We start from the raw sequence: 25267 nt of genomic DNA on the forward strand, positions 1-25267 counted from the left end.
AGTGATTCAAGATAGAACTGGCTGGTGTTCTATCCAGAGTGGAAGCTTCATGTGGAACAGAGGAACATTTGTTCACTACCACTAACGAGATTAATGGATTCTGCTTTCCTTACACCCATTCAATTTTGAGAAGCTGAAAAGGACCAAACCACTTCTACATCCTTGTTAGGATTTCTTTTTGGTATGGAGGGCAGGAGGAGAGGAATTAATTCCTCAGCTGTTCTTTAAAACAGCTTCCCAAAAGTCTTCAACATCATAGCCACACAGCCCATCACAGCTCTTTGGAAAAAGATTAGTTAAGAATTGGTCAGTACTTCACTACAGGCTTCATTTTATTTTAAGGAAAATAAAAATAGCCTAAAATCATGTAACCTTGTCTTTCAAATAATTTTCTGTAGCCAACCAAAGAGCTGTGGGGAGTAAGAGGGAACATAGAAACAGCAGTTACTGAGAGAATAAGAGGTGTTAGGGTAACATATACCCTCAGACATGTGGCAGACTGTTGAGGTGTAGCACTAGATCTTTTGAAACGGTATTAAAGATTTCCAGCATTTGCCTGTTCTGATGATTTTTTTTATTTTTTTTTCCTTCTGTTGAAATAAGTTGCTTAGAGCAATGTAGGTACCTATGTAAAGTATGTAACAGCTTCCTTATTCAAGGGATCAATATTCAGTGTATTGTGTCACTACAGGAAAATATCTTTTTAATAGCTGGACTAGTTTGTGCAGAGGTGGAATAATATTTTAGAAATTCTATCCTGGAGGAATTACAGAACTGCTGGAGCCAGAAAACCTCTATTTAACAGTTCAAAACATGAGAACAGCACTGGCTCAGGTGCTACATCTCCAGCCTGGTGTAAGACATGTCAGTGATCACTCACCACTCCTTTGCACAGACCAAACAAAAACTCCAAAACTCAGACCCAGCAAGAACATTCCCACCAGAGAAGGGCTGCTGTGTGTCACACAAGAAGGCTGCACCACCACCTGGTGTCTCCACAGGGAGCAGGAGGTTCTTGCTCTGAACTGGGTCACCTTCCACTATAGGAAATATCAGCACAGGGATTGATCAATCCAATTACCTGTGTGTTCTGCCTTGTTCTAAAACAACTCTTCCCCACTTGCAGACATGGTGCTTTCAGAGTAGTTACACAAAACCCTTCACCCCCTCATTGATGGAAGAAACTCTAAGAAAGCTATTTCAAATTTTAATCATGCTCCAGTCTTCCTTCCCTGGGTTATTAGGCAAAGGTAAGTAATACAATTATAGCTATGATTACTTCAGCTCTAAGTCATCTTATGTCAATCTCTTCAATCATCTGGCATTTCCTTACCCTGATTTCACTGATTTTCTCACTTCTATGAAATGAGCAGAGAGCTTAATTTGGCAATGGAAAATTTTATTATAAATATTATAAATATTTTAAAAGTTCAATGCATATTCTCAGTGGAAATTTGAATCATATTAAACAAGTTCCTTTACAAAGCAAAGTTAGCTGCAAAATAGCAAGGAGCCAGAGAAAACCTCATTTTGTTGCCTCTTTATGCAATTTGCTCAGTTTGGTCCCAAGATGACAATTACCAATTCAAAGCCAGAATATTAATTGAGGAACCAAGCTATGTCAACTACTTGAGATTACATTTACAAGTTATCCAAATCCTAGGAATCAACAATGAAATTAAATACTTAAAGAGGTAACAAGCAGAGAAGCAGCAGATGAGGGATATCCCACACTGCATGATTCACAAATATATTAGTTAAGAAGACCATGATAGCAGTTACTCAAGAATTAAAATATATATAATGAATTTCTCAAATCACATAAGTAATCAATCAATTTAAAAAGCACAAGATTAGGTCTGTAATAACACCGCTCCAAATTCAACCCTGATTTAATTTTTAAAAGTTCTGTATTAAACTTCTTTCTGCCAGTTAACATGACAATGAAGATGGCATCAAGAGTGAGAAAAAACTACCAAGAGCTTTAAGTTTATGAAAAAGCCCAATAATTGCATGCTTTTATTAATCAAAAGTTATTCTTTCACTTTATGAGCCAACAGTACTTGTTTCCTTGAAGAGGATGAAGCATCTTCATGCTTCCCCCAGACTTTACCAAGAGGTGTACTGGCAGTGGCTGCCACTGTGGATTTCAGGTTAGCCAACAAACCTCTCCTGGGCTTTTGTTGTTTTGGCTCCTCTACAGAGAAATGCTTTTTGTGTTCATCAAGTTCTTTCTGCAGGGAGGACACTGTTTCTTCAAGCTCAAAAACCCTTTTAGCCCAGTTCTGAAGACTATTCATTTCTTGATCCTATGAGGATAAGGCTGTGTTAGGTATGTGAATACTCCAAGGGGGTTTTTAATGTAGTTAAATTCCCTTCCAGATTATTTTACTTTGCCAGTAAACACCCTGATTATTATTATGCTAAATGGCTATTCAGTACTTATTTCTTCTGAATTACTTCTATGTAATTTAGAGAACAGCAAACTACAGTGCCATCAGATCTAATTAGAGACCAAGTCTGACTAAAAAGCTTATGCTAAAATACTTAGCCACACTATGCAAAGAATTGGTGTTTTTCTAGGAACTAAATAAAGAAGGCTTTTGTGTCTTAACCTGCAATTACTGAAAGCAAAACTGATCAAGTGAAAACTCTTACGTAGTCATAAGTCTGCTAACCAGGACTGAATAAATACTGAGTGGGCAGAATAAGTAGTCTTGAAGATGCTCTCTGATCCATACAATCAACAAAAAGTCACCCTACGTCCTAGAACCAATTTAGAAAGTTCAAGATTAATAACTTTCAGTCTCAAACTAAAAAGCAAGCAGAAGCTAATGTTCTAAGAAAATAAATTACTATGCAGTCTTAGAACTTGAAGATGGAACATAGTAAGTTGTATCTAAACATCAGAAAAAAACTACTATGAGAGTGACAAGGCAGTGGAACAGGCTGCCCAGGGGGTTGTGGAATCCCCTTCTCTGGAGCTACTCAAAACCTTCCTGGATGCAGTCCTGTGTAATGTGCTCTAGGTGATCCTGCTTTAGTGGGAGAGTTTTGCATAGATGCAAAATGTCTAGAATTCAAAATTTTTCATCTTTTTATTTAGGAACTTAGCTGTCATGAGAGGTCAGATGCTGTCAACTTTCTGAAGTCCCTGCTTTTGAAGGAAAGATTGGTTTCTGTTTTGGTATTAAGTAGTTTATCTGCCCATATCTCTTATCCAGCTTGGCCACCTTTGCAGGAGTTAGGTCTTCTTGCACTGACAGCTTGCTTGCCCTCAGTAAATGTATTTGTTAGACAATTTGTGGCATCTTTAGATTAGCATGATCTGTCAGGACAGTTACTATAATCGACCAAGTTTTAAATGATAAACTGAAAAATGTGTCTTGCCCTACAAGATAGGAAGTCAAGGAGCATGAAGCACAAGGGCTCTGAGCTCAGTTCATGAAGTTAAGGGTGGAAAAAATGCTAGCATCAGAAGAAATTAATAAAACTGAAGAGGTTTTTTACATGTACACAGATGCAGAAACATCCAATACTGCTATTGAGCCAAGCCATATTAAAGTTGCTTTTAAATAATTGACACACCTTGATCATGATTTCACGCTTCAGTTGACTGTTCTCTTCTGCCATTTTTCTGTACTCTTCATTAGTTTCTAGCAGGGTTTCATTTAATTTCTTTATTTTAAACTTCAGAGATTTTATAAGCTGAAAAAAAATCCGATACACACCCAAGCTAAAATTCCACATTGCACATTAGTTTTGTTTATGAGAAGAACTCAGAGACACATTAAGCCTTTCTGATTAATACTGAGCAGTGCAAAGTGCAAGATCAAAGCAATGAAGTAGTTTGCTTCTCTCAGCCTCCTGTGTCCCAGCCCATCACTTCTGATGGTAAAATACAGCTGGAGCATTCAAGGGCTATTGTGCTGAAGCTACCAGATTTACACAGAGCTGTCAGTCAAAGAACAGCAAGCAGTGACTAAGCTATTTCTGGAACACTCTGCTCCTTTTCAGGAAGGGTAGTTAAAAGAATGCTCTCATCTCATTGACACTATTCATGTAATGAATCAGAACACAGTTACAGACTTCACCTGTCTGATGGGAACAGAAATGGATTAAGTCCTGAGAGGGAAAAGGAACTCTGAATCAGCAAAAATATACGTAATTAATTTCCTTCTACCTGTCTGGAGGGAAAAATATCTGGGTTGCTAAAAAAAAAACAACCAAACGAAACCAGACAACCCTTTGCCCATGCTTAGTGGCTGAATGGGAAGAAAAAAAGCAGTGAAGTACTCAGATATAAGGATAAAGCAACAGAAGGGCACTGCTGCAAACAGTTGCTTTAAACTTCAGTTACTGCTGGGCAGCAATCCCATCTAACACTTTCTAGCCACACAAAATGATCAATACTGTATCCCCATATCAAACATAAAAGCCCAACTTCCTTTCTAGTATCAGAATTTGAAATTCACAAAGGAAATGGAAAACAATGTAGAACTCTCAAGAACAGTAATGGAAAACAAATGCTAGTGCCATACCATAAGACAGTAAAGTTGGTAAGAAAAAAGGGAGTTTTTGGAGTACATGTTCTCAATAGAAAGATATTTAAGTCTGCTTTCCATTTACATTATTTATTAGAACCAGTTGGAACTACTTCTCCAACCTCCACTCCTATTATTTATTAGTGAAAGGAGCAAGGCTTTTCTCTTCTCTCCTTCCCATCTTCCAAGCATAAGAAGTTCATTCATTGTATAGCCTAAAAATGCTTACATAAAAATACTATTTTTTTTCTGCAACAATCTAAAATTCATAATTTCTACCCCTAGATGCTATTCAGAACACAGAGATCTTGCATGTTTAAATAGAAGAAACATTACCCTTAAGTTTAAAGGGATAGCAGAGTTCGATACTTCCAAAAAGAATTTAAGGCAGTGTTTTGGTTTTAGATCTAAACTGTTAACAGAGTCTGTAGATGTTTCCCTGTGGATGAGCAGGCAGCATTTCAGGAAGGAAAGCACTGAGACCATGGCAGCAATGTTTACCACAAATTCCAATACAAAGCTATATATATTTCCCTACTTCCAACTCCCATCATGTTCACATGTGACCTGTTCCAGTAGGAGATGCCTTTACAAACTAGGGTAAAGCCAAAACACAGCCTATCTCTGGCAAAAAGTCATCCAAAACAGGCCAAGGGCTTTTTTGTAAACTTGACACTCATTTGCAGGAATCTTCATGCTTTTTTTTCTACAGTGCAAATCTTTAAGATCTTTAAGAACCAGGACAGTTATTCCCAGATTTGTTAAATACTAAGACCTACCTCTTCTTTCTCTTTGCACTGTTTCTGCAGTCCTTCATTGGCTCTCTTCATTGTCTTGTTCACAAGGTCTGCAGACAGAAGAAAGGTTTGCTTGTTTATACACAACAGCAGAAAGTAAAGGGAACTTTGAGTATTCAGATTAGATTCTTACCTAGTTCCTTCTTACTTTCAGTTGTCAGTATATCCAAATTCAGACTTCCCAGAGCCAACAGCCTCCCTGACTGTTCATCAAGTTGCTTTTCCAGCTGTTGTATTTTATGCTCTCTATCCTGAAAAAAACAAACAAAAAAACCCCCACATGGTAGCATTTGTCAGAATTTCTGCTTAACCTGATGCACTACTGCCTGTATGTTCATCCTTCAATTATACTGTACTCATATATACAGTTTTAAAATCACTTCAGGGGGAAGTTATGGTTATGGTTGAGAAATCACAGTGAGGAGTAACATAAAGATACCTAGGATACCTAGGAAGAAGTTACTTTGCATTGGAGTAACTCCAGTCTGGAGATTTCTCAAGTGTTTTAAAAGTAACGGTATGGCAGAAAGGAAACTTTTTGTCTTTGTGTTAAACACTATTGCCAGATAGCTTGCTAAATAAGGAAGAGCATTCTTCAATGAACTAATTTGTACCCACAATGTTTGTTTCAGTGTTTCAATACCTGTCAGATTGTTAGGGTGAGAAATTGCTCAGAATGAGAAATCAAACACTGAAAAATCAAACAAGTTATTATTCTAATTCTGATTCTCTGACACTGTCTGTTCAGATTTCATGTTGCCTTCCCCTTGTCAATTTAGAACTTTCCATCCTAAGGATTTCATCAGTTTCTTATCTGCCTTGGTAACAAGACCATCTTGGTTCTTTGAATCTCCCCATAGGCAACCTTGCAGCTGGCATGGAAGGCGGCTAAACATACAGAGAGCACTGGGCTTTTCCCCCACCTCAACATGGTAGATAGCTTAAGTGAACATAAAATCAGGGGCTAAACGGGGGAAAAAAGGTGTAAAGGATCTGGAAAAACAGATTATACTATAGAGCATTGGTTGTAAGCACCTGAATGGAGAGCTGTAAAAGCAGAAATATTTATATATCACAATCAGCAAGAGAAACCCACTTCTCTCATGTCTTGAAAAGAGCTTGCCTACCAGTGGCTTGAGATGTCTTATCAGTTCCTGGACAGGAAAGAGCAGTGAGAAAGCACCTCTGGTGTATCTCACAGTTGTTCTATTCCTGCACTACAGACATTCTGAAAAGACCAAGATCCACAGGTCACATCTGTTGCCTGGGTACCCTCAGCTATCTACGCAGAGGCTGGAAGCAGCTGACAGAGCTGCACAGGACTGACACTGCTCTGTTGAAAAAAGTCACAGCAACTTGCTGATGCCAACTCTGAGCAGTTCTAGGTATAAGTACCTTCAGGAGATTAAGTTCTCTCCTGCTTGAAGTCTGATTTCTCATCACAGTTTCTTACCTACAATCCTGCCTCTGGACCTTCAGGCAGAGATCCTGCTTTAATTAGTTACCCTTACTAAATTCCCCAGCAGCCCTCTCAGACCAGCTTTTTACACTACACCCTACAATTCCAAGGATCTCCAAAGCCAGACTGCTGTCTACACCACTCCTCTAGGTGTTCCAGTCATTGTACTACAGAGAAAAAGATTAATTGAATTTAGCAAAACTGTGCCCTCAAAAGATCAGGAAGTGTAGGTTTTCACTACAGGTCACACTAGACAGAAGAAATCTCTATCCTTATGGTTAGCAATGGACATGAGAACAGGTAGGCTGAACTCCTGGCTATTTTGACTCTTCAGTGTCACATTTAGGATTCCTGAATGATTCTGCTAGGGAAAAACAAACCCTCCAGGTAAAAGGTTAGCACACATTTTCTAACAGCAGTCAAGTCATACCTCAACTTTCTCTTGTTCAGCTAGAAATTCTTCTATGGGAACATAATGGTCTTCAATTTGTTCCATGGCACACATATATGCATGTTTTTTGATGGCCTCTTTATACATTTCAAATTTGCTCTCCAGTTTTTCTTCGTAAACGTCTTTCAAATCTTCCAAGCGGTTGCTGAGGAAAACAAGTCAGCTATATTTAATATTTTTGCATTCCAGCTATTACAGTTTGACTACATGTTTGCAACTGGCAATGTCAGAAGTTATTAATCTAATCATAAATTGTGAAGTTAGGAGTCCAAGAAGTAAGTTTTTCCCTTTTCTACTTTTCATTCTCAATGAACCTATAGACTTGCACCATGGCATAATTTCTATTAGGCATTTACCAGGAAAAGTGCCACAGAACACATACTTAAGATATGTCAAACAACAGTTTTGTAAAAAAATCAAAATCTATTACTAATAGCTGTCACCAAACTAGGCCTGATATTTGAAGTGTATATCCCAGGGGTGTCTTTCATATTGTGAGGCTGTTTTGGTTTTTTCTATTACAAATATATGCCAAATTCACTTTGCCTTTTTATTTCAATATATCATAGATTACTCTTTTATGGATTTAAAAAAATGCCCCAGCAGTGACACAGAACATGCCCTCAACACAGGAGAAGTATCACTGCTGTTCCATAAGTTTGGCCATAAGCACCCAATTTTAAAGTCAGTGCAGGTGTTAAACCACAGTGTGTTCAGCTGGCAACTTAACTTGGGGTTAGTCTCTGTTAGCAATTAAAAAAAAATTAGGAAACTAATTTCAAGAGAAGCATTAAGAGGAAGTCAATTCAGTTTAAGCAATCTGGACACACTTGAAAAAAAATCCCCACCTTAGTAATGTCAGTGCAGACAGCCACAGTATAAGATAGGAAGCTAACAATGGGCCATCATCCAGCAGCAAGAATCCAGGAGAGCTCAAAGAAATACAGTTCCAGCCACACCTTAAGCACATGCATGCATATCAACATGACCAAGTATAAGTTTTGAAAAATCACAGCCCCAGTGGGGAACATATAACAGTCTGGCCTATCTGTTAAATGCTAAAAACAAGTCAGGGCAACCTCCAGTAACTAAAAATTAAACAGAGGAAAGTTCATCAGAAAGCTGCATTACTTTTCCAGTGCACATGGGAAGAGGCTGATCTGTACAAGTTTGTTTTCATGTTCCTTCTTCCCTTTGCATTAGAAGCTTTGAGACTGTCCAGCCCTAACTTCTCTAAATAACATGAGTATGTATGCCTTGCATATACATATACACTAATACATATATATATGTGTGTGTCTATGTACAAAAGTATGCATGTATGTATGTGGAAATCCTTTCAGTCTTTAAGAGGACTGTAACATAGCTTGCCTCCAGGCTTCCTCTGTCTCCAGCAGCTGTCGGTACATTGCTTCTGCCATTTCTCTACGTATCTTCATCTCCAGAAGGAGTTTACTTTGCCTTTCTGCATCCAGCTTCTTCTTTAGGTTCTCTGTAGTTTTCAAGAGATCCTAAATTTAACATAGTTCAGTTCAGAAAACAAGCTAGAGACACATATTGGTATGATATGCATGTCCAATGAAATATTCATAAAGCCCTTGACCCATGGAGGGCACTTCTAAAAGCTGCACCAAAGGTTAAATATTTTCAAACATGAATTTCAATTGCAAAGACAACACTTCTCCACCTTGATGGTTTCTGCTATTAAAAAGTTTACTACTGGTTTGCCATTTAAATATTGATTTGTCCAACCTCTTAACATAAAGCCTACCTGATTTTTATAGTTTCTTGCTTTTAGATTGTATTGCTTTGTTTTTAAAATGCTGTTCCTTAACTTGTTCCTGCTGTTCCTAAAAGAGCACAAACAACTAAATAATGGATTTTTTTTTTTTTTTTTTTTTTTACACACACATACTGTTTCCTTCCTCTTCTTGTTGAACAATCAGTTGAATTCCAAATTTAGCATTTGGCCTAACTACAAAGCCACAGCTGGCCTTCCACAACTACACTTGTTCCCTCAGAACTTCAAGTTTAGATCTGCCTGACACTGAGCAGAACCTTACAGTTTTCATTTGACACAACTTCCAGCACATCTCTTATGGTAAAGGATTTTAATATTAGAAGTACTAGCAATGGCTTTCCTGGGTACAATTTTGAGTAGATGATTTGAGTACCTCATGATTCAGAATGGTGATGTCCACTTCCTCTTCTGCAAAGGTTTCAGTACTGTCAAAGTCATCTACAGATGTGTTGGCATCAACGTGCACAATAGGTTTGCTGTTGCCTCCAAGTAGCTTGGGTGAAAAATAACCAAAGCTTTTGGGTAGGATTGTCTGGATTACCTGTGAAATTCAGAGTCAAATGAACTGATTTTATCAGTGCTGTCAATATGACAGGTGGCATGAGTGCACTTTTGTACTCACACTTTATTGAATGTTTACAGAAATGTTGAACAAAATTTTACATGCCTTTTAGCAGACAGAAACACCAATGTGGACGTAACATGTGGTACTCTACCAAAGTGAGAATAGGAAAGATTAGCCACTAACAAATTTAGTATGCTTGTTTACAAAGGTGGTTTTTTATTCCCTAAAATCCAACGGTTTACTGTAGTTTTCTGCAAGGTTAATGAAAAGCAGCAAATCCCTAAAACATTTGCTACTTCCCAAGATGCTGTGATCATCATTTGGAAATTCATGCCAAGTATGTATGCCACAGGACAACATGTCAGAAAAGCTTGTCCCCTCAGTGTGCCCTCTTGATTTTGTGATCAAATTTGCATCCAAACAGTATTAGAAAAATGTTTCTCTGAGATTATATTAGACATGTAATTACAGTCTCAGAATGTCTCAGAATTGATCCCTGGCTCCAGACCAGAAATAGATTTTATTTCTCCTATGAAAGCCAGTACAGCCCACCATCCCACTCCCTGCAAGAAGCTGTATGAACTTAAGAGCAAACATCAGCCCCAAGTCCTGAATTTAATGGGAAGATGACAAGCAGAACTAGCAGAAAGCAAGAAATACTTAGGAGATGGAATTTTCCTCAAAGGAGAAGAGCACACAGTCTTCAAGCATTAACTTACAAAATAAGATAAAATAAAAAAGCTCTTCCCTTTTTCTTATGAATTTGTTGCCCTTAGCTAAATAGGAGGAAAGCAGGTACAAGAGATCTCATTCAATCTACAAAATAAGAGCCTACTTCTTTTACTACTCCCACTAGCTGCCAAAAGAAGTTTTAAACAATTGCCATCTTGTGCAATAGATATTTAATGCACACAGGTTAAACAATTCATCACAAGCTTGAACCAAAACCTTGCATTTGCTTAGATACATGTTATAGCCAGTCACATCTGAAAGTGTCATGAAACACAGAAATATCTGTAGTGTAGAACTGAACAAGCCACAGACAGCTGCAGCTGTCTTGACTTCCTACCACGAATATGTTTAAGGATGGGCAAGATTCCTGGAAGCCTTTTAGAGGGAAAACACATGCAGAAGAACTAGTGTGATTCACCATATGTCCTAATCACACTCAAGTCCATGCAACCTAATAATTTTATAAACCTACACAAATAAGAAAGAATAGCAAAGAAAGTAGATTCACTCTTACCTGCTTGGCTATAGCTGAAAATTTCATTACATGTAATGTTTCATCATAGGTGGAAGCATGCTGGTTAATGTTTACAATCATACAAGCTTTGCCTTTTCCACAAAAGAATGGCTGAAACAGACGAGTCAATTTGCTCTCTCTGAATGGAATATAGCTTGGCTTCACCCTCAGAGAGAAAGAATAATGAAATTGTGAAATAAAAGACACTTGTAAAATTGTGTAATACTGTAATTTACCTTCATTTTGTTTCTCTCTTCCAGGAGAGAAGAGCATCTTCTGTAGGATGCTCATATTTAAGCCTAAGTAATTTTACAAAGAACAAGGTCTTTGTGAAAACCTTCAACAAACTCTTCAACAAACTCAAGAATTTAGTAGTAAAAGCAGCGCAGTGGCTGCATCATAGTTCCCTGGTGCTACAAAGCAGATGCTGGAGCAAGTCAAAAGCTAAGTACAGGACACCTGCCAGTTGTCTGGTGAATCTATCTGTATGATTAGGAGATGGAATGGAAAGACAGAAGGGGAGTTCAGAGTGCATTGTTCATAAACACACACACACACACACACACACACACACACACACACACACACACACACACTCTAAATAAAGAAAGCTTGGTAGTTTGCTACTAACTGCCCTATTGTGTTATTCACAAACAGCAGTTTTAGAGAATGTTAACTTTAGGTATTCCAGTGACATGTATAATAAGAAGGCTTACAAGATTTTGTGTATTTTCATTTTCCTCTGATGATGCAAACTCCCCGCAGATACAAAAAAGGATGCTTAGGTTTTCAACTCAAAACTCATCATGTTGTTTACAACTTGTCACTTACTTTGGGTTTCGGTTTTGCTTTAATGCTGAAATGCATTTTCCAAGGATATGAAGAGAATTATTAATACTCCCTGCTTCTTTTAGTCTGTCTCCAAAGGCTTGTGTTTTATTACACCTCTCTGATCCAGCCAAATCACAGAAAGACAATCTGCATGAAAAAAGGGATCCAGAATACACATATAAACTTGTTTCTAAACAGTACTAGAATAAAATTGCATATCTTATTTCTTTACATGTCTAAAGTGCAAACAGGTGACTCATTTCAGCCTACAAAGACCACAGAATAAGTTGTATTTGAATGCTGATGTTTTGTCCTGAAGGCACTATTTAGAATAATGACACTAACCTATCTTCTTCCCATTTAAAAAAGATTGCTGCTCCTGAGACAGCCTATTCAGCACATTCAAAGAAGCCTGCTTGTACCATTCATTCGAATTTTGTAGGCATTCATACATAAAGGATTTTGTTTAAGAACCCAAACTTTGTTGCAATCCTAAAGTAAATACTTGGATGACAAGATAAGAGGAATTTTTGAAACAGTTTCACTCAGTGGGGCTATACTAGAGCAGCACTGTGCCTATTGCCTTTACCAGCACAGAGAGGGCTGCAGGAGAGTTGTATGCTTCAATACTCTGCAGTCTGCCTCTTTTAGATGCAGAACCATTTGTTCATTATTGCAAATAAAAGGCCAGAAATCCTCCCCACATCACATTGAAACTTTTTACTTGGCTGTAACAATTATGTGCTACTGCACTCAGGCCACTAAGTTGTCCCTCATAGTATAATAAGTTACAATCAGAGAAAACTATCCCGGATAATCAAGGAATTTCAACACTTCTACTTTATATTAAGAAAGCCCCTGAACTACAGGAAGCTCTGGAAGTTGGATGATAACTTATGTAACCCTACTATTACCCACTTATACATACATTTATTTACATGAAATAACACCTTTCTAAGATCATAGCCTTTCACATATCTGAAATAAGTACATATTAATACTATACATATTAATAAGACATATTTCAACTGTGTGAAAGGCTGTGATCTTACCTTTATCCTTTTCAGTACAAGATGAAGATCTTTTTTCTTCCTTAAGCAACATAGAAATTGACATTCATTGATCAGCTGCTTCAAGCTTTGCCAGGGGAATACACCAAGACAGAAAACAGCAAGGAATACAGATGCAATTGTTTCCTCAAGTTATTTTTTCCTTAGAGTATTTATCACTATAATGACTGACATTAAAAGGTGTTATCTCAGTGAGGTATATTTATTACAATCTCTGCTCAGCAGAGACAAGAGAGAAATCAGTAGGAACTAGGACTGAACTAAACCCTGTTGCTGGAGTGTTCTCATTTTTTCATATAAAGGTAAATGGACAATTAATCAGAGAAACAAAAATCTGCACATCACCTATGATCCCCTATTACTGTAGACTGTATTATGCAGGAGTCCCAGAGAGTGTCACCTGCAGACTTTTTGGATGAGAGCCTTGAATTTGTGTTGTAGCAGCACATCATAGGCAGTGCCACAAGCATTCAACCCACATCCTCCCCAAAGCAGATACACTGGCACAGCTTGTAAACCTCAACAAGACAAGAGACACAGGAACACTGCTATGCCTGTCCCTGTTAGGTTTCCAGTCAGTTTTATACAGCCAGTGAAGTTCTGATTTCCTTATCAGCTCTAAGAGGATTTGTTTAATAAAGAAATAAAATATTTACACTCTGGTAATCAGCTGAAGCAATCACTTACTCTGAAACTCCAAGAACACATGGCTGATGCTCATCAGTTAGCCTTAGTAGCCTGATTGAAAATATGCTGTGACTGGAATGGAAAAAGGTCCATTTTAATAACCACAATTATTAAAAATAAGCAGTTGTTGAAGCAAGGTAAGATCTTTATGCTACAGAAGTTCAGTACTGAAGAAAGAAATTTGTTCATAAAGCCACCTTTGCAATGCATTAATTCAGCAGCAAAAAGCAGAAAGTATCATTTTGTGACTTTCCATTTTTCAATACAGGAGAGGAAAATCTATCACACAAAGCCTACCAGATGGCTCAGAGGATGAACAAGCCAACTCACTTAAGCCTGTTGACCAGAAGATGAGCACTCAAATACTCACAGTATATTAACTATAGACAGTATATGAGCTCAGTAAATACAAAGAACTATCTTAGAAATAAACTGGGGGGGGGGGGGGGGGGGGGAGATTAAGTTAAGGTTTGACAGTCATACAATACTGCCTACTTCAACATAGTTATTTTTTCAGTTTTGAAATGACTCTTTTCTAGAAAGGTTGAATTTGTAACACTCAAAAATCGGTTACTGCATTTTATATATCTGCTACAAAAGCATTGGACATACGTTGTCTGAAGCCAAAGAGAAAATTCCAGAATCAGAAGCACCCTGTCCCAGTTTACCCAGTAAATCAGGAAACACAGAAGACAGTCTTCTCTAGGATAGATTTGAAGCAGTGGTTTACTCCATAGCACCAAAACACAATTTACTAATGCAATTTCTGAGGAAAAACCAAACCAGCCAAACAAAAAAAAAAAAAAAAAATCCACCCACAACAGAAACAACCTAAGTGGAAGTCAGCACACTCTCTGAAAAAAAAAAAAAAAAAAAAACAAACAGAAAAAAGACACTCTAGGCACAAAACCCTGCAAAAAAAAAAAAAAAAAAAAAAATCCAGTTCCTTTCTGCACTACTTTAAGCTTGAGTGAAATTCAGGTGGGATCATAGAATGAAATTTAATGGCAGCTGTCTTTAGCTAATACAGAACAGCATAACTCTTGCTTTTCAGAGAAACACCAAGCTTAGTAGCAGTATGATTAGCTAAATATATAACTTGGCTCTCCCACACTTAAAAGGACAAATTAACAAGAGAATATTAGTCAAATAAGGAGGCATTTTCAACAGAAAGTATACCACCTTCTCTATTTCTTCCCACTCCATCTCCCTGACCCATCTCCCAGAGCTGGGTAAGAGCTAGATGCTCAATTTTTTTAAGGTACCAGGTAAACTAAGCTTGAATACAGCAATCTAAGAGCACCTAGATAATCCAGCAGCACTGTACTGCACAACTCACTCTTCCTCCTTCCCGCATCCCTTACTGTCATACTCCAGGTTTCCAAGAATTATACTGCAAGTGATGAAGTATTATCCAGCTTTTCCTTCAACATGCTTAACATAGCCATTCCCACTCAGCACCATTAGCATTTGCCAAGATGTATAGCACTGTTGGCACTCAAAAATGAATGTGATTTGATCTTTTGCATTTGCTAAAGCCACAAATAGCAACCCAAGTCCAGATACTATTAAAGGGCCTCTCCTAGCTTTTTTCCAGAAAGAATTTCATAGTAAAATCAGATTAATCAAGGAAAGACTTAAGCTGTTATTGAAGAGTAGAACATTTCAAACATATTTTAAAGTCTTCCCTTCCCCTCCTTCCTCCCTTTAAAAGGAAAGAGACAGAGTATGCTTATAATTAGAAGAACAAACCTCCTACTTGATTGCTCATTCACTCTAGTACAAGCAAAGCTTCGGTTCTTGTTTCCTATTTTTAGTATTTTGCAGGCTTCCTCGGTGCTCTGAATGTTAATCCACTTTAAATCTGTGAAAGAGAGATCATTTACATACATTTCTGATCAAAGACAGTCTGTGAAACTGGCATAGTCATAAAACAGTGTTATTACCTTTAATGTAAGAATTTCCTCCTTGATCCTCACAAATTCTTAAGACTCTGCGCTTCTGAGTTTTTGATGTGGATAATACATTTAACAGGTCATACACATATTCGTTATAAATTTCACAAAAGGAAACCCACACAGATGCTTGTGTTCTCTGGTGAATATTAGTCCTATATATGTGAAGTGGAACAAAGTCGTTCTCTGCTAACCCAAAACAGAGAGTCCAATGAGCAAACAACTCACTGATAAATTTCATTTGCAGTATATAGACCCATCTAAAAGGAGGTGGCTTGTGTATAGTTTTGTTGCAAAATGAGATACAGAGTACTGTATAAACTTCAAGTTTGCCCAGGAACATTCAAATGTCTTGACAGTCACCTGTAAGCAGAATAAGCCTGAGTTCTAAACTACTGCTCCTCTCTACCAAAGGCCTCCAGCAGTTTCTATATTAGCTTTGCAGAACTAAGCCTCCTTCTTTCCTCAAAAGGAGCAAAACTATCAAAATATTTTTACATTGTTACTCATATTTTTTATTCCTTTTTTTTGAGCCATTAAAATTTGGTTTTAAATATATATCTCCTTTGTAGCATAGAGATTTTTAAATCCAGCAATAGTAACCCACGTCTATTCCTAAATTTCTATTCTTACACACCCCCCCCAGAAATTTTCCCCTCTGTTTTACCTAGAGAATCAGAAGGAAGTCTTTTTGAAGTACAGTTGGAAAAAGCCGACTCCACATCACACACATTTATAGCATTATTTGAGATGTTTTCTGTCTCCTTCAAAAAATAAGAGACTGTTACATTCACATGAACAGACTGTAAGACTAGCAGAAGTAAAAAATGACACTAATTCCAGTATCAGAGATTTAAATATTGAAGTACGATGAAGCATTAAGCTCCCCCCTTACTCTGGCTGCAAATGAAATGTTTTTGACAATAACAAATGAAAAAAATCAATAAATGCTCATTCCCCCATGAGAATTACAGCTCTCTGCTACTCCCAGCAACCTTTTTTGGAGGCCAGTTGCTGCTAACATAGCAGACCTGCTTTACAGCCCTGACATCTGAAGATACTCTGTCAGACTGCAGCAGACTAGAATCCCTTTATAAACTACTGGACAAATCTGAACAGTATTTCAGTCATCCAAAACAACTGGAGAAATAAGTTTATTTCAAGGGCAGATGTCAAGGTGATGGGCAAAGACAAAAGCAGCAGAGATTCCTCATTTGCTTGTTTGTTGTCAAACAATTCTGCAAATCACATATTTGTGCCAGGTCTGTGAGAGTTTCAGTCAAATGTAAAGACCTCAGAGTGAAATGATGCTTCATAAGGATTTAGATATCTGATAAACCAGCAGTTTGTGTTGGTTTAATTCACACTGAATTAAAAGACCATTGAAAATCCTGTACAAATAACAGCACGGTTTCTTTAAGGACACACATCTACTGAATTTCTTTACATCAATAAAATTATTTCAAAACCTGGGAAAACTTGTCAGAGCATAGGTTTCAAATCACCTCTAGGAAAAAAGGTGTAAAGTAGCAAGTCCCACTATTTAGAGGTTCAGGCATCTCCACATACTACCTCCCTCCTTCCCCATATTTCATATACTGATACGAGTTTTCATTATGACAAATCACACTCATTTACAAAAATCCACCCCTGATTGATGGTTATCGTGAAGTAGAAGAGGGGAACAGATTTGAAGAAGTAAAGTTTAATTATTAGAATGCAGTGTTTCATTATAAGTTGTCTACAGATGCCTCTATTCCTCACCTGGTATATCCAAAATGGAACTTTTACAAGCATGAAAATATGAAGTCATAATTCCAGATTTCCATATCCAAAGATAAATAGCACTTGGTTTTATTGTCATTTATTCCATAAGTTATCATTTTATAAGACTGCACTGTATAATTTTACATTGCTTGAGTAGTTACAAGGATAAGCACAAGCATGGGTTCTATTAATTCTCTTTGTAAAGTACAAAGCAAAATTGTAACACAGGGTAAGAGATTGACCTGCATGGCACAGCTATGCATGTCAAAAGATGCAATGTAATGTGAAAAACCCAGTACTTGAGGACAGGATAAGTTTTGTAAAGGTATTTCAACAAAAGTGAGTGAATTAGCTATGTTGTTCTTCAAATAGTAAGACCAAATACAGAAAAGAACATGAGGATGACTGCCTGAAAGCAACTGGGAACAGGAACTGACATTGTCTGCCAGTGACAGAAGCTGACATTTAATAGTAAATACAAAGACAGGTGGAAATAGGTATGCAAGAAAAGCAGCTTTCCCTCCAGTAAAAACCAATAAAATTCAGTGAATACAAGAAGTAAGGGGAAGGAAAAAGAGGGTGTGATCCATGCCAAACAAGAGCATCTGCAGCAGTATGGTATTGAGAACATACACTGTAAAACATTAAATACAAGTCAGAGCAGTTTAAACAGAGAATGAAAGGAACAGCAGCCTCTTTCTGCATGGCATGTAAACTGAGCCTGGAAAAAGGGCCTACAGAAGTCCACATAAACCAAAACCAAGCTCACCAAACTATATCTGCTCTCAGATTACAAGCCTGAGTGAACATATGAACAGTGATACTATTCACAAACTATCAAGAAGCACAGCTTCAGTACTGGGGATAGCTGAGCTATCACTATGGAAGCATTGTAACACATCAGCAAGGTCTTGTCATGTATTATTTTCTAAGTGCATTTTTACCTTTCCTTCCTAATGGTGGAGTCTTGCTTGGTTTTCACAGTAGTGGACCAGCACCTCAATCACCTACTGCAGTACTCAGTAACTAAGCTAGTCATGAGGTCAGATTGATTCAACAGAAAGGAGTATTTGTAATTATAGAGTTGTCCTCAAAATAGAATATTTGACATCCTGTTTTAGACCTTGAGCTCCTGCTTGCTTGTAGGTTCTATCACCTTTAAAAATATTTATCTACTACTCTCCCGATCACCTCAATTTTTCTTTAAGACTCTGCACATACAGACAGTACAAATGAGCTTTTAAGACACTCAAAATAAATAACTGATCTTAGGCATCTTTTAGATTTTTCATCTTAAGTCTTTCCTCAAAAGTTAATCAGACTCGCATTAAAAAAATTCATTTTGCAGAGTTTAAATTAAGCAATAGAAATTAGAGCGATAGTTTACTTATTAATTTGATTCATAGAAAGTTATTCTTTCGGAGCTAAATTGAATACTTTAACAACATTGGTCTTGTAGGGCACAGAAAAAAAAAAAACCTAGTCATTACTTCTATACTTCCCAGACTTCAGAGCTGCTTTAAATTATAATCTCAAAACACAATATGCTCACAGTTAAGGTTAAAAATATTTTGAACATAGGAAAAAATCATAGGGACATCAGGACAAAATCCAGACATTGTGACAAGTAGCAACTGGGCTTAGAAGTATAGAACAGTCACAAGCACAAGGGTGCCCATTTTCTAGCGAGACCCATTTCTTACACTAGAAACAGAAATGGGAAAGTTCTTACACTAGAAACAGATAATGAGAACAGGAGTCTTTACCATGGCAGCCTCCAGAGATCAGAGTTAAAAGATACATACAATCCTTTAAAGCAGGCTGTAATCCTTTTAGGAAATTAATTTTGTGGCATCTCACCTCACTTGCTGTAACAGAAAAGTTTCTGTATGAAGTTACATAAATCACAGATTTACCAACTTTTTCATCTTCCTTAAGACTGTCTTTCACCAAAAGGAATTTTTCTGGCCTCTTTGTTGCCCCTGCTAAAACTTTGTCTTCATCTCTCCTGAGCTAGTACTGGAATTTGAGCACCTGCCTGAAACCCAGCCTGGGAACCTGATGCAAAATAAGATTCACTTAAGAAGCAGATTTTAGATAGGTCAGCTCTCAAACTTTTCAAAGGTTGGCACCAGTGTCAGAACCACTGCCCTATACATATCCAGGATTTGCAACCGGTTGGGTGCTGCCTGCTGCAGAAAGTCCTTCCAGTTTACCCCTAGCTCCAAAACCAGCCTTATTATTCCAAGGTTTACCAAATATCCAAACAGCAAATTTAGGTAAATCTAAAGAACCAGCAGTGAAGCAGATTTTATTCAAGATAATCTGTTAGACAGGAAGTTTTAAAGAATCTTCATTCAATAACAAGTTAGTATTTGGTCACTGACCTCTTTCAGTGATGCAAGAATAGCATGTTTTATGGCTTCTTCTTGTTTAACTTGTGCATCTTCTAGTTCCTTAACATCATTGCTCAAATGTGGTTTGAAGTTCATCTTCAGGTAACGTCTTCCCCTTATGTGGTTAAAAATCACAGCAAGAGAGCGAGGTAAAATACCAAAATCTTTTGGAGTCCCTTAAAAATAACAAAAGAGAATACTATGATATTCATAAAAACTTCTCATTGCATTTTGACTGGGATGTTATATATGTTTTTTCAGCAAACATTTTATACCTTGGATAGTGAATGTCTTGCCTGCATTTGTAACCCCATAAGTAAACACCAGTCCATTCACTCCATTAATATATGCGCTTACTATCTCTTTCATTGAGCCTTCAAAAAATTCACTCTGAGAAGTTTCTGGTCCAAAGACCTTGGAGAAGGGAAGAAAAAGAAGATAATTAATTAAAAAAGAGCGCAAGTGGCACAAAAAAATTTTATCATATCAAAATATTGGGCAGAGATTAATGATAACTAGTTTCTCAGGGAAAGCTGAGTAGGAGATACCAGTTTAGTTTTCTGTATTGCCTGAACCCCTTCTGATTCAACATTTTCTGTTGCATTCTCATAGCATGCCTGAGGCATTCAGCCTTGCACTTATTTTTAATATTTTCCTACTCCCAAAATAAACTATTTAAAATACTACTAAGCACATACTGCTCAGTGAATACAGATAGAGCTCTGCTGATGATGCCCAACTCCTTCCTCACTCTGTACCAGTCATACACGATCAATGAGAAGATCAGCACTACAGTAGTCTGAATGTCTCAATGCCTGGAGCAGTTTATATTTTGACACTGGAAGAACAGAAGTTCTTGCAGCAGCTAACAGATTTAAACTTGCTTTCAGTACAGAAGGTTTAAGCAGTTAGGCTGCAATTTTTTCAAAAGTGAGTCCCTAAACACACAGAAGTTCCTTTAAGCACTTCCCAGATGAGGGCATCTTCAGGAACAGCAGAATCACTGTAAGTTTGTGCCTACAAGAAGCTTCTGTGATATCTAATCAAAAAAACCAACAGAGCTACTGAAGAAGATTCCCTGCCTCATCTAATAGGCAACTCCATTGTAATAAAGTTTCTTGTCAGCCTAACAGTAAATAATAAACAGTCTGGGTTTTTTAAGACTGCTTTTTTAAACACAATATGTAATTCAGAGAATAAAAATCATATTGCATGATACAGGAGACATTTTAATGTTTATAAATAAAGTGGTGAAAAAAACCCTGTAACTAAAAATTAGGAAAAATTTGCTTACCTGGGAGAAGGTGAACTTGTGCACGGACTGACCAATCCCTCTTTCACTGTTTTTCATTGCAGGAGACTCTTTGGGTGCATTAAGAATTACTGTCTGAGGATCTTCAATAGTTACACAACTCTTAAAAAACATAACAATGTAATTCAAAACACCACACAAAATTATGTAGGAAAAAAGCTATCTAAAAAAAGCAAAATAGTGCTCTCATCTATTCAGCAGAGCTAGAAGCAGTTGCAAAATTTACATATAATCTCTCTTGAGGTATGCAACAACTACAGAGATAACCATGTCACATGAAAGCCAGAGGGCAGACAAATTTAAAGCAATTACCTGGAGTTTACAAAGAGGTTTAAAAATTTCCTAGGATTCCCCCAGGCAATTAAAAAAAAAAAAAAGACACCCAACTTTCTAAACCTTGTAATTTTGTGGCTGGGGCTCAGTATCCTATACAACTATGAAAACAAAGCCATATAGAAACTTACTGGATTTGCACTTCAGTAATTTCAAGTATGAAACAAAGTGGAAAAAAGTTGGAAGAATTGTCCTTTGACTGATAGATGGTTTTATCAACAGTGAAGGTAACTGAATTATTTTCAAGACTAACTTGACTGCTATTTCTCAATAGGTTCCATTCCAATAGGTGAAATACAGTTATCAAGCATTCACTACCTAGATGAATGCAGTGTCACAGGAAAATCTATTTTACACCACACAGGCGACTAAAACCACAAACTGAACTACCAGTGTAGTTTAAAAGTGTCTTGAAGCATCAGCCCAAGGATTGTTTATAACTGTGTCATTTATGCTCAGAGGCTAGCCAGAGCTGGCAAGACTAATAATCCATGTGTATAGCATGTACATAGGAAGCAGTGCTCAATTAACCGAGTCTCAATTAATAAGTCTGCTTATCAAATGGTACAGAAGCCCTAAGGAGCTGCACACTGAATTCAGACCAATCATTGCTCCTTGTGCCAGGCTCTCAATCCATATCCTCTCCAACATTCCTCCCACACTGTCAGGAGCTGGAACGCAGGTCAGATGCACTGGAGAGCTACAGAAGAATCCAACATCAGCAGAAAGAGCCATCAGCTGCCAGTGGCCCCACAGACACTGCTAAGTAAAGGCCCTGAAGCAGTCAGATCTGCAGAGCTGGAACCCAAATAACCCTGCGGGTGGGCTGGCAGGAGTTGGACCATTCCTAGCACTGTAAACATTGCTTACATTATAAGAACCCAGCTCTCCAGTGGGTGAGTCCAGGGAAATCACTGGCAGTTGTATCAACAGTACAGCATTTCATCCAGAGCTATTAAGCTTTCCTTGCATAAATCATTATCTCTAAAAGCAGCAACAGATCAATTAACCTGATGATTGTCTCTGTTTAAAGCATCAATCTACGGCTACAAAAAAAAAAAAAAAAAAATCGGGCTTGGGTTCTATATTTTTCTTTTCTTGTTAAGTATTTGAAACACAGATGCTTTTCCTGAAAATTATGCATCTAAAGGAGGAAAGGAGGACCTAAAAATTACATTGATCTCATTGATTAGAGAGATGGGAAATGGTTTTTGTTTGGTGGTTGGGTTTTTTCATTTGTTACCAAGCATCTTCCTCACAGATTCAAGTTATGATTAAGAGAGTAGAAAACGTTGAAGATACTGAAGATCTTTCAGGCACTCAGTTTTTGGAGGCTGAGCTAAAAGCCTTCATACCACGCAAAACAGTTTATACAGATGGTATTTTATTGGTAACTTATTGGAAGATCAACTCTTACATCATGAACTACATGAAGAGCTCAAAAATAAAAAATTAAAACAAACAACCTAGTAAAAACTTCAACTTTTTTCCTTCTGATTTTAAAAATTAGTTTGACTAATGGTCAGGTAGTGAGAAATTTCTCACTCCAAAGAGGAACAAGATAAACAACCCTTAAAACAACTTGATTTTGTAATTACATTTATCCTCAAAGCCAGCTGAGATTGCTGAATGACACCAAACTGGAAGTACTACAGCAGTTCATAGTACTCAACAAGAAATGCCTAAGGAGAGGTGAATGTAAGTCAAGGCAAAAAAAATAATTTAAGTGAAAAGAACACAAAGGTTCCAACTCCAGCAGATCAAATGTAAAAATACAGGGATTTTTTTTAAAAAGCAAGTCACAAGAAGCAAATCAGAACTAATGCTAAATCCCTCTCCAAACAGGTCAGAAACTACAAATCTATCAGAGCACCTGTGAGGCCCAGCAAAGACAAGGGGTGAGGAAGACTTTGCAGAGACCTGGTCCTCCAAGAACAGCTAAATTAATTATTTGTATCAGAATATGGGGGCAAGGAATACTTGTGTGTTAGCATATGCACGGGCATGTGTGTATAAAACCCTAAGGCATCTGTAGACCTTGTAGAAAAAATTGACAGGATGAGCAGCAAATTACTTTATATGAGGTAGGAGACTATTCAAACATCCAAAGAAACTCAGGGGTCAGATACCTGAATTATTCCTAGAATTGCATACTCTTCTCAGTGAAATTCTTTCATTTCTTGAGCACTGTACAGAGTCAATAGTGACCCCCAACTTTTAGATAAAGTACCTTGTGGAATTTAGCAAAGCTACAGGTGTGTGTCTGTACCATTCAAACTAGTAAAAGTTGTGATTTTAAAAAATTAAAAATCAAAAATCACATTTATCCAGATGTCCTTTAATGCTATCTGGAAGCAGCACATGGCTTTTATAAAAGCAAATCCAAGTTTACAATCCTAGGTGTTCCTTTTGGTGAGGAAAATAAAACATTTCTTAATTAATTCTACAACTAACCTGAGAATCATGGTTTTCAAGCTCTGTTACAGAAAAGGGTCTCACTCTCAAGAAGACTTTCAAAGGTTGATATACCTATTCATAAAAAAAAAATGCACATTTATGATGGCCACTTTTTAAACAGAGCATCTCCAAATCATACTACCATACACTCTGATGCAGTATTTCCTATTTTTGCCTTACTACCTTGTTCAGAACCTTAAGTTTTCCATTACTTCTTTACCTCCTAATGTCCTTAAGCAACCCTTTTGTGTTCCCCCCGCTACCGCTCTTTTACAACAATGCCAATATTTTAATTTTAAAAGAGCACACTATAGAGGCATAAACTGCACTGCTTCCACCTTCTGGTCTCTCTCTGTATTGAATTCAAGCTGTATATTCTAAGAGCTGCTCAACAGCACTGCACTTGCACTTTGTATGGAGCTTGACACAATCTTAGCCTCAAGAAACTGCTTCATTACCACCACCCAGGCACCAGCCCCTCATCTTCCTCGCAGTGACAACCATGAGACAGGTCTCAGCTGCTAAGGTGGGCTTTTCCATCCTGTTCCATTACACAAAAGCCTCCCAATGGCAGGTAAAGCAATAATAGCAGGAAGATTTTTAGAGGAATCTCAGCACTCCTTCCTTCCTTACAGAGCTCCATAATCCCTCCTTTGGTGACTTGATCATTCAGTAGATGGATTTACCAGTGGTCTCCACAGCCCTCCCTGCACTAATCGTACAAAATTAAGTCACCTGAGGGAAGTCAGTCAAGAAATCTACCCTTCTAAAAAAGCAGAGATGGGTTTATTTTCAAGCACCTAGCAAGCTTTCAGGATGGATCTATATCCTTTATTAGCTTGCTAAAAAAAAAGCAGTACAGTCCCATTGCATTCCAATTACTTAAGTCTTTTACTTCCTTCTCAAAAACTTGGTACAACTCATCACATAGTATTGACTACCTGCATTTACTACTGGCTATCAACCATTTGTAAGCAATAAGAAGCAAGTAGAAGGAACAAACAAATATTGGGGATAGGGGAATAAAGCAGGTCTTAACAAAGAAATATCTGCCCCAATTAAAGGTTTTTTTTTTAAAAAAAAAAAAAAAAAAAAAAAAAAAAAAAAAAAAAGGAAACAGTTGATGTATCACAAAACCAATCCACACCTCCTGTTCCTCTGTATTAGGCAATACCGTTGACTCCATAGGTGAAGGTTTATCTGCTACATTTAGAAAAGAAATGGATTCCAATGAATCAGATACTTCTGCAGAAACATAGCTTTTCCCCTCATCATCCATCATTTTTTCTGTACAAAAGAACTTGGAAGCAAAAAAAAAAAAAAGCTTCATTTTAAAAAAGGCAAAAATACACAGGGAGCAAAAGAGATAAACTAGCAAAATAGACTGTATGTAAACAAGGACTCCTGAATAAGCTTCTCTAAAAAATTTGGGGGGTGGGAGGAGGAGGAGGGCATGAAGGAAGCTTAAAAATCAGCAGTCAGCTGGGTCGCGCTATGAACCATTCAATGAAGGGACACCAAAGGCCTCCGTGGGGCAGTCCTCTCATCGACCTGGAAATGCGGGGCCTGTAGCCCACACCCCAGGCGCCGAGGAGG

At 37.5% G+C, this 25267-nt stretch overlaps 1 protein-coding gene across 1 annotated transcript; it reads right to left on the reverse strand.

Moving 5' to 3' along the window:
- Positions 1-1382: 1382 nt before the first annotated feature.
- Positions 1383-24962, reverse strand: LOC139793214 (kinesin-like protein KIF20A). Its single transcript, XM_071737577.1, has 18 exons — positions 24819-24962; positions 23669-23743; positions 20864-20983; positions 19845-19983; positions 19561-19745; positions 16074-16170; positions 15398-15595; positions 15204-15315; positions 13452-13523; positions 11695-11841; positions 10864-11029; positions 9426-9593; positions 8623-8762; positions 7231-7396; positions 5475-5592; positions 5324-5391; positions 3589-3708; positions 1383-2309 (listed from the first exon to the last, which is right to left on the reverse strand). The coding sequence occupies exons 1-18, from the start codon at positions 24951-24953 to the stop codon at positions 2034-2036; spliced, it is 2502 nt and encodes an 833-aa protein (XP_071593678.1). The 5' UTR covers positions 24954-24962; the 3' UTR covers positions 1383-2033.
- Between the last annotated feature and the right edge of the window lie 305 nt (positions 24963-25267).

This window comes from Heliangelus exortis, chromosome 2, assembly GCF_036169615.1.
Source record: "Heliangelus exortis chromosome 2, bHelExo1.hap1, whole genome shotgun sequence".
Lineage (NCBI taxonomy): Eukaryota > Metazoa > Chordata > Aves > Apodiformes > Trochilidae > Heliangelus > Heliangelus exortis.

Coding starts and splice junctions, on each gene's coding strand:
- LOC139793214 (XM_071737577.1), bottom strand. CDS start 24,953: ATGATGGATGATGAGGGGAAAAGCTATGTTTCTGCAGAAGTATCTGAT. Junction 23,744..24,818: donor CTAATACAGAGGAACAGGAG/GTGTGGATTGGT, acceptor TTTTATGAATAG/GTATATCAACCTTTGAAAGT. Junction 20,984..23,668: donor TTGAAAACCATGATTCTCAG/GTTAGTTGTAGA, acceptor ATGTTTTTTAAG/AGTTGTGTAACTATTGAAGA.